This window comes from Urtica dioica, chromosome 8, assembly GCF_054948205.1.
Source record: "Urtica dioica subsp. dioica isolate 48M chromosome 8, U.dioica_male_clone48M_v1_H2, whole genome shotgun sequence".
NCBI lineage: Eukaryota > Viridiplantae > Streptophyta > Magnoliopsida > Rosales > Urticaceae > Urtica > Urtica dioica.
This window is the reverse complement of record NC_142763.1, coordinates 6,519,702-6,528,873: the sequence shown is the minus strand read 5'-3', so window position 1 is coordinate 6,528,873 and position 9,172 is coordinate 6,519,702. Positions and strand designations below refer to the sequence as shown.

At 35.1% G+C, this 9,172-nt stretch overlaps 1 protein-coding gene across 1 annotated transcript; it reads right to left on the bottom strand.

Annotated features, from left to right (window-relative positions):
- Positions 1-2,940: 2,940 nt before the first annotated feature.
- Positions 2,941-4,154, bottom strand: LOC149387653 (pentatricopeptide repeat-containing protein At5g50390, chloroplastic-like). Its single transcript, XM_089622210.1, has 2 exons — positions 3,457-4,154; positions 2,941-3,358 (listed from the first exon to the last, which is right to left on the bottom strand). Exons 1-2 carry the CDS (start codon positions 4,152-4,154, stop codon positions 2,941-2,943), a joined length of 1,116 nt encoding a protein of 371 aa, XP_089478336.1.
- Positions 4,155-9,172: the final 5,018 nt, after the last annotated feature.

Here is a 9,172-nt window from a genome sequence, read left to right as displayed (position 1 = left end):
TATTCTCCACAGAAGAACCAGCCGTGTAAATGTTTCTCACTAATTAATAGTTTCTGCCTCAACTAGATAGAATTAGAAATCTCGTGTCACCAAACCTTGTTGGAATCAACCAGCTAACCAACTTTAATAAGATTGTGGATAGCTTCTTTAATAGTACTAGAGCCATGAGAAATTTAGACTATGCATAAGTTATTACAAGCAACAAAATATCATTAAAAATCAACTCTATCGGAGTCGTATTATACCCATCGTTGAAGTTTGTATATCATATATCTTTGAGAATCAGACTCCGAAAATGGCGTCTAACAAACCTTGTGACATGTATGAATGTCGTGGAGAATCGCACTGTCACGCCCCGGTAAAAGATGAGGCGTGATTAAAGAATATAATCTGAACAGTAATAAACTCTACAAAACTAACCCACGGTGCATACTCAGTTGATTACTTTACAAGTCCAAAAATAAAAAAATAAAACGAAAAATAAAACCAACCTTCGACACTTGATAGTCTATCCAGCAACCACCTTCAAACTCTCGACCACACTTAATCCCGAGGTCTTTCTAACCCTTCTCCTTCTCATTTCCTGATTATAAGAAAAATTTAAAGAAATAGGGATGAGCCTGAGGCCCAGTAGGTGCTATAGTAATGGTTTGATTTTTAAAAAGATTTTCGAAAATAATACTTACTGTATAATAATAATATTCTTGTCACGTGTAAATCACCATACACGTACAAGTATACCTTGCAGAAATGTAAATTGCAGAAATGTAAATTGCAGAAATGTAAATGACAGAAATTTAAATTGTGTCTCTAGATACTTCTAAACGTGTACTATCTCCTGAGCCGCCTGCCAACTTAACCCGTGGCAGTCCTCTGATCAGAGCAAGGTGCACTCTCCGCACCGTAAACATGTGTGTGAAACCGGCTTGTCCATGATATACGAAACATTTCATTTCGTAAATACGGGATATATGTATAATATCGAAAATATTCTCAACTTCATTATCGGATATACCGAATTGAAGTTCCGCCACATTTTCTAAAAACGGTTCTGGGTTTCGTGGCACGTTCACAAACATTTTCATTTCGAAAATAATATATACTTGAGGCCAAACCATAAAATCAGGAAAGAAGGGTTATAATAACCTACCTCGAGAGTAAGGGTCTATATCGCTCTTCCATGAGACGTCCGCTCGTCCTGTGAACGTTCACTAATATCGAGAATCCAGACGTTCACTTACTCCGTGAACCTCTAAACGACTTTCAGTCTTGAGTCCTATCACGGTAAATCAAACCGATCCTGAATCAGAATTCTATGAGTAATCCATAATACTCAAATTCAAACGTACGATTTAATAATCGTATAACCCAAAGACATTTCTAACTATAAAGTCCAAAACTCGCATTTCTTGAACGAGTCTAATTTCATTTCCATAATGAAAATATGAAAATAATTCTAGCGAAACAAGTATCATTCTTTTCTTTTCCAAATTCAGAACTGTCAATAACTTATCTCAAGTATCTCAAATCATTAATTACCAAAAACCAGAATCTCAAATCAACATCACACGGTCAAACAAACTTACGGCCAAACAAACTCATGGCCAAGCAAGAAAACCAAAACCAAATGTTCAAAATCAAAAATCCATAACAATTCGTCCAATTATCCAAACACAATCCATCTTAAACTCAGTTTTGTAACACAAATTCAGTCCAAAATCATCAAATCACATCCAGAATATCAAAACCCCCAATTCAGATTCATACAAACCCTAAACTTCTAATTTTCGTCCAAAATCCAAAATTTCATCAAGAAACATGCTCAAACTCTCCAATCCGAGTAACAATCATCACTAATCCATCATAAACAAGAGCAATGACAAGTTGATTTCACAAAAAAACTCGTTGAAATTGAAAACTCCCAATTTTTTCATGTGGAACCCTAGATCCCACAAATCCAATTCGGGTTTGAATTTTCCTACCCACTTTTCGTGATATTCAGCTTCCTCGGTGCTCACTTTCTCTTTCCCGGTGTCTTTTCCTCGGCGGCGGTCCTTGGTGGCTCGCGGCGATTTCTCTCTCGGTCACGGGAGCTCGGAGGCGCGCGCGAGGACTGAAGAAAAAGAAGAAGAAACGAGGTGAAGAAGGTAGTGGATGAGGATCGGCCGACTGGTTTCGTGGTTCTTTGGTTGTTGAAGCTTTGTTGTTTTTTTTTTTCTTCTGTGAAGGAGAGGAAAAGATCTGGAGAGAAAACGTGGAAGAAGAAGAAAGAAAAGAAGAGAGAAGAAGAAAAAACAAAATAGAAATGTGTAGAAAAAAAACCTCAAATTTTGCTAGTAAACCCCTCCTCACTTCTACCTCAAACAAACCGACCCCGAGCTTAACTTTTTATTTCAAATAACTCCAGAAAACATGACAATTACGTCCTTGTCACAAAATTTTGTGACTTCAACCATAACCGATCGAACCTTTAATTAAAAGCTTCAAAACCAAGAAAATTCTCATTCGTTCTCAAATAACTCAAATATACTCAAGGTTTCTCGGAAATAATTCTCGTCCTTAAGAATTTATTTTCTTAAATTAAATTCCGGAATGTCTCATCGGAAAATAATTTATTATACACGACGAACTCGATAAATCCTTTATTTTATTCCGAGATTTCTCCTTACCTTAATATATTTCAAATCAAAAAATACAGGAAATACTTCTTAGAAAATTAATTTACATAATTTTCTCGTCCTTTGATTCACTTAATTTACAAGATTAATCTTAAAACTTCGAGTCGCTACACGCACGAGTTTCTAATATTTTATCATATATATTTAGCATTTTTATTGTTAGATTATTAGTAATGTAAATTTATTTTTTAAATTCAAGTAACTTGTATTGAAGCATTATAGAATTTGTATTATATGCGACATTATTTAGTACCCTTATTTCCTAATCGATATCAGAAGTGGCAATTCTCCCGAGCTCCAAATCCCCGTGGACCCGGCAAGCGGTGAGAAGCGCGGCCCACATCTTGACCGTGGGCTCGAACGGGGCTTTCAGTATCATCTCGTGGGCTTCTTCCAACCAGCCTTCTCTCCCGAGCAGCTCGATCATGCACGCGTAGTGCATCGCCTGAGGCTTGACCTTGTGGTCTCTGCTCATCGACTCGAAGATCGCCCAGCCTTGATTGGAGAGGCCCGAGTAGGAACAAGCCGAGAGGACCGCAAGGAACGTGATGAGGTCGGGGATGATCTTCCGTTTGTTCTCCCTCGTCATCCTCTCGAAGAGCTTGATGGCCTCGCTGCGATGATCGAGTTCCAAGCCACCGTTGTCTTCTTCGCCAGCCTGGAGAACACGAGCCGAGCTTCTTTAATGGAGTTGCACTTGCTGTACATGTTGATCAGAGCGCAGGCCACGAAGGCGTTGGCCACCACGTTGGACTTGACCGCGCAGGAGTGAATCTACCGTCCGATCGTCACGATTCCGAGGCCCGAGCAGGATCGGATCACGGTGGCGAATGTGTGGGCTCCGATCTCGGAGAATTTCTCGTGGATCACGACGAACAGACTGATCGCCTCGGCGAAGTGCCTTGACTCCACGAGGCCCACGATCATCATGGTGGATGAGACCAAGTCCCTCTCGGGCAATTCGTCGAACAGTTTGCGTGCGTCGATCATCATCCCGCACCTCATGTGCAAATCCAATTCAAGGCCAGTCCTGGAAACGAATTCAGAGAGATTTTTCACTCCTCTAACGGAGCTCAATCCGATGCAAGCCCTTACCAGTGAATCGAGAGTACTGGTCCGGATTCCATTACAGCCAGCGATCTCCAAAACCCCGAAAAGCTCGAGTGCTTCTCCGTATCTCTTCCCCGAAACAAGCTTCTCTATTTCATCGCAAATCCCACTCATCGACCTCGTAGCCACCTTCGGCTCCTCGATCGATGCCGTTTTTTTCCTCTCGCCAATGTCCACCGCGAAACGTTTCGCCTCCGGGCGTGGCTTCCAGCTCTGTTCGATCGCCGACGAGCACTTTGCGCGGGGAGCCACAGCCTTCGGCGGCGATATCAGAGATCTCCGGCGCTCGAAGGACCGAGTATCGGAGGAAGAAAAACCGAAGACGCAAGAAATTGTGGCGGTTCGAGATCCGAGCGAGATTTCCATGGCTATAGAGATGAGATCGTAGCTTTGGAAACACACGCAGAGAGAGAAGAAAGATCAGAGCGAGTTTCGTTCGGAGATTTGCTTCGAAGTCACTGACATAAAATACAAAAATTAAATAAATAAATAAATAAAGTAGTTGGCTGAGTGACCAAGAAACCCCATTCGATAACGAGATCCGACCTTTGTTAAAATTAATAATAGTTCATTGAAAAATTAGTAGTTCTAGGCGAGGAAAAAAATGTCGTTTTCGTTATCGTTTCGAGCCTCCTGATTTACGGAAAATCGACAAGTCGATGGAAAATCGAACGGGAAAAATGTGGAAAAGGGTATTCGATTTGCCGTTTTCCATGAAAAACCGACAAACCGATGAAAAACCGAATAGAAAAAATGTGGCAAAATATATTTAAAATATATACATGTAATACATATATATATTTTTCAATTTTTAAACATATATAAAGAAAATACATTATGTATATAATCTTTTTTAATAGAAAATTGTATATATATATATATAATATTTTATAAATTTGTGCTATTAATAATATTTAATATATATAATTTATAAATGTGTGATATTATCTATTAGAATTGTCTCATAGTATGTGTGATATTATATATAATAGAATTGGATATTATATATAATTTTTAAATGTGTGATATTATATATTAGACGATGTGTGATATTATAATTTATAAATAGAGGTTAGACTATGAAACAAATATCTAGTAAAAAACGATAGTAAAAAAAAACGACAACAGCAAAAAAAGACACAAAAAAGAAAAAACGACAGAAAAAAAACGACAGACGACGAAAAACGACAAAAAACGAAAAACGACGAAAATCGACGAAAAACGACGACGAAACGAAAAAAATAGCTTTCGTCGGCCGTTGACTCGCCGGAAACGAATTTACAGACAAAAATCGTGAAAATTCTCCGGCATTTAATTCCTTGCTTCAAATGCAGCATAGAAAAAAGAAAATTAAAACAGTCTTCTAAAAGTAGGAATTCGGAGTCCACCTACCCAAGGAATCAAATGCCGGAGAATTTCCACGATTTTCGCCGGGAAATTTGTTTCCGGTGAGTTAACGGCCGTCGAAAGCTAAATATGTCGTTTCGTCGTCGTTTTTCGCCGATTTTCGTCGTTTTTCATTTTTTGTCGTTTTTCGCCGATTTTCGTCGTTTGTCGTTTTCACTGTCGTTTTTTGTTGCTGTCGTTTTTCTTTTTTGTGTCGCTTTTTTGGTTGTTGTCGTTTTGTTTTGTTTTTTTTTTTTTTTGGGATGCTGCTGTCGTTTGTTTTGCTCTTCTTTTTTTTTTTTTTTTAATATTTGTCTCATAGTCTAATATATAATATCACACATTTAAATAAAAATATCACACATAATCTAATATATTATATCACACATTTAAAAATTATATATAATATTCAATTCTATTATATATAATATCACACATACTATGAGACAATTCTAATAGATAATATCACACATTTATAAATTATATATATTAAATATTATTAATAGCACACATTTATAAAATATTATATATATATATATATATATATATACAATTTTCTATTAAAAAATATTAGATACATAATGTATTTTCTTTATATATGTTTAAAATTTGAAAAATATATGTAAAAATTGAAAAATATTACATGTATATATTTTACCACATTTTTTCCGTTCGGTTTTTCATCGGCACGTCGGTTTTCCATGGAAAACGGTATTTGAAAACTGCATTTTACTTGCCATTTTCCACATTTTTTCCGTTCGATTTTCCATCGACATGACGATTTTTCGTAAATCAGGGACTCGAAACGGCAACGAAAACGGCATTTTTTTTCTTGCACCTACCACATATAATTAATTGCCATCAATTAATACTAAAGCTTTTTGTATAAGCCCATATACACTATACTCAATTAATAATAAGACTTAGTATAAGGCTATAAGCTCATATACAATTGTTTGAAATCAGACTCATGCTTTTCATACTTACATAACTAACACATGACTAATGTTTAAAAAATATAGAGCAATCGTTCATCTTCTATTTTGTACCAGTGTTTGAATACAATGTTTGAATATAGTGTTTTAATAAGAAAATAGAGAGAGAGAGAGAGAGAGAGAGAGAGAGAGAGAGAGAGAGAGAGAGAGAGAGAGAGAGAGAGAGAGAGAGAGAGAGAGAGAGAGAGAGAGAGAGAGAGAGCTTATATTCATTTTTTCATATTTAAATTTTGGGTTTTTATTTAATAATTTTTTTCTTCCTTTCTTTTATGTATACTTCTTGCTTTTGCTTTTTAGATTTTAATTTTTGTGAGTATATATGTTTTTTTTAATTGTTGTGCATTATCAATATAGCTTTATTATTTGTCAATATAATCAAAGAATAATTATGTCTAATTCTTGAAGAATTAAGGGAAAAAAGGAAAATTTTTATTCAATCCAAAAACAAAGTTTTCAAAAAAAATTCACGAAGTTACCAATTCTCTTTACGTGTGTTAAGAGACGTGATGTATTCCTTAATATATGTACGAAAAGTTATTGTTTCACCTTATATCCATTAGTTTCTAGCTCGTAGATTTTTTTTTTTTTTTGGAAAAAATAGAAAATAAAAATTAGAAAGGAATAAAACCTGAAAAAGTAAACTACAAGTGTCTACGAATGTGTAAGAGAAATTTCATTTTCTAGACATAAAAGTTATGGAAATATCTCAATTAGACCCGTTAATTAAAAAATATCCAAAATTGGACTTTTGTATCAATTTTGGACGAAAATACCCTCAATTCAAAATAAACCTCATCTCCATCTCTTTCCATCTATTTCATTCTCACTCTCTCACTTTCTCTCACTTGCTCTCCACCCAACCACACCAAATCCGACGTGAGCCCCGTTCCGACGCCAACCATGTGACGACCCGACTTTTCGGACCGTCTTACTTATCTTACTTTTTAAACTTTCGAAAATCCTTTAGAAAACTTGGAGGAATTTTTTTTTAAAACGCATCGTGCAAAGGTGAACCAAAATTTTAAAGATTTTAAAAAGAAACAAAAGCATTAAAGAAACATATAGATTGCATTTCAAAATATCTTGAGAAGTACTTAACCAAATATGAAAACTATGACATACTCAATTTAAACCAACATACTAGAAAAATAAAATGTAATCCATAAAATAACTTTAATGAACTAGAAAATCTTAACTTGTAGCGGAAGACTTATTTCTTAATAAAGAAAACAAAAACCTTAAAATTTATTTCTTAATAACTTGTAGCGGAAGACTTATTTCGTGAATGGAAACCATGACCCGCCCTCTCGCTATCGACGCCGCTAGTCCACCCTACTCAGTTCTTTGCGAGTTGTTTCCCTACAACACATACGTATATTTTTTTCGAAAAGATGAGCTTACGCTCAGCGAGAATAATATAAAGCTCACAAAATAAAGTAATGCAATGCATGAGCCGGTTATTAGTATTTTAAACTAATTGATGACTTGATCTTTCTTTTCTTGCTTCTATCAACTTTTAGTTCGGGGTGCCCCTAGGGTAGTCATACCTATTTCAGTGATCACTTTAGAGACGAAGATATGGGGTTGCAAAGCCCACATTTCGCTCAATCTAGCTAATAAACTTATTAGGGCTTCGGCCCGAGAAATTTCCCCATTTGAGCCTCGGCCCGAGAAATTCTCCATAATACCTCCGTAGCTCGAGGCGGTATGACTCCCTTGCTTAACTTAATCTTTTCACTTTGAATCTTACGTTACATGCTGATATGAGATGAGCATAAAAACTTTTATATATATTCTCATACCAAAAACATGACTAGAATAAAACATATATCTCAAATATACTTTAACATAACACCACATGACATACAACACATAAATCACAAACTACTTCAACTAGTAACGCAATCAAATAACAAATCGCATACTCAAACATATAAATCTATAAACAAGTCATATCATGAATAAACACTCATCAAATTTATTTTGAACTAATCTGTGTTGCAGTGAGATTATTCTCACCTGGATATCGAGAGTTACGATCGTAGATCGTCGAAGGAATTGTACGCTCTAGGAGAATTGGAACCTAATCGGAATAAAAGACTATTGGGATCAGCTGAGAAAAGTATTCAAGACATATTTTAAGTTCTGGAAATTTTCAGAAACGACATTCAACGTGAAATTACCAAAATACCATTGGCTATTAGGGTTTCGGTGAAAAATTAAAGCTCTGAGAAAACTTCTGTAAAAATTCCAGTACGTATAAAACATAATTTGGATCACTTTTTGTAAAGGCATTATTGCCAAAATAAGTTTTTAACTATTTGTTAAAAATAGAAGAATTGCTAAAACTATCTTTAAATTTTTTGTCAAAAACTGTCAGCGTACTGTTTTGAAAATAATCAGAAAATATTCTGTATTTCATTAAAATATTTTTCGATTAAAGGTTTAGATAGAAGACATTTACAAATAACTTTTCCAAAAAGAATCAATGCAAAACCAAATTTGTTGAATCCACTGTAAGCGTTTAAAGTCTGAAAATCGGGAATAGGTCTCAGGTCTGTGCGCCGATTTGAAAATAATCCAAAAATATTCTGTATTTTATAAAAATATTTTTCGATTGCAGATTTAGATAGAAGACACTTAAAACTAACGTTTCCAAAAAGAATCAACGCAAAAACAATTTTTATGAAACCAGCACAAGCGTTTTAAGAAATCGTTTTCAAGGAATCCGAACTAGAGAGAAAGAAAGCATACCTTAGGGTTACGAATTTTCAAACCAAAATAGGGATGGGGGAGAGAGCAGAGAAGAAGCGTTAAAAAAGAGGAGGAGGTGTTTAAATATGACTTAATTAAACCCTAAAAGCTCAACTCATAAAAGCTCAAACCCTAATCCTACTTTTAATTATTAATATATTAATAATTACTATTATTGTATCTATTATTATTATTATTATTAATCATACAAATTGTACACGTTATCTTATATTATATAAGACCACATGT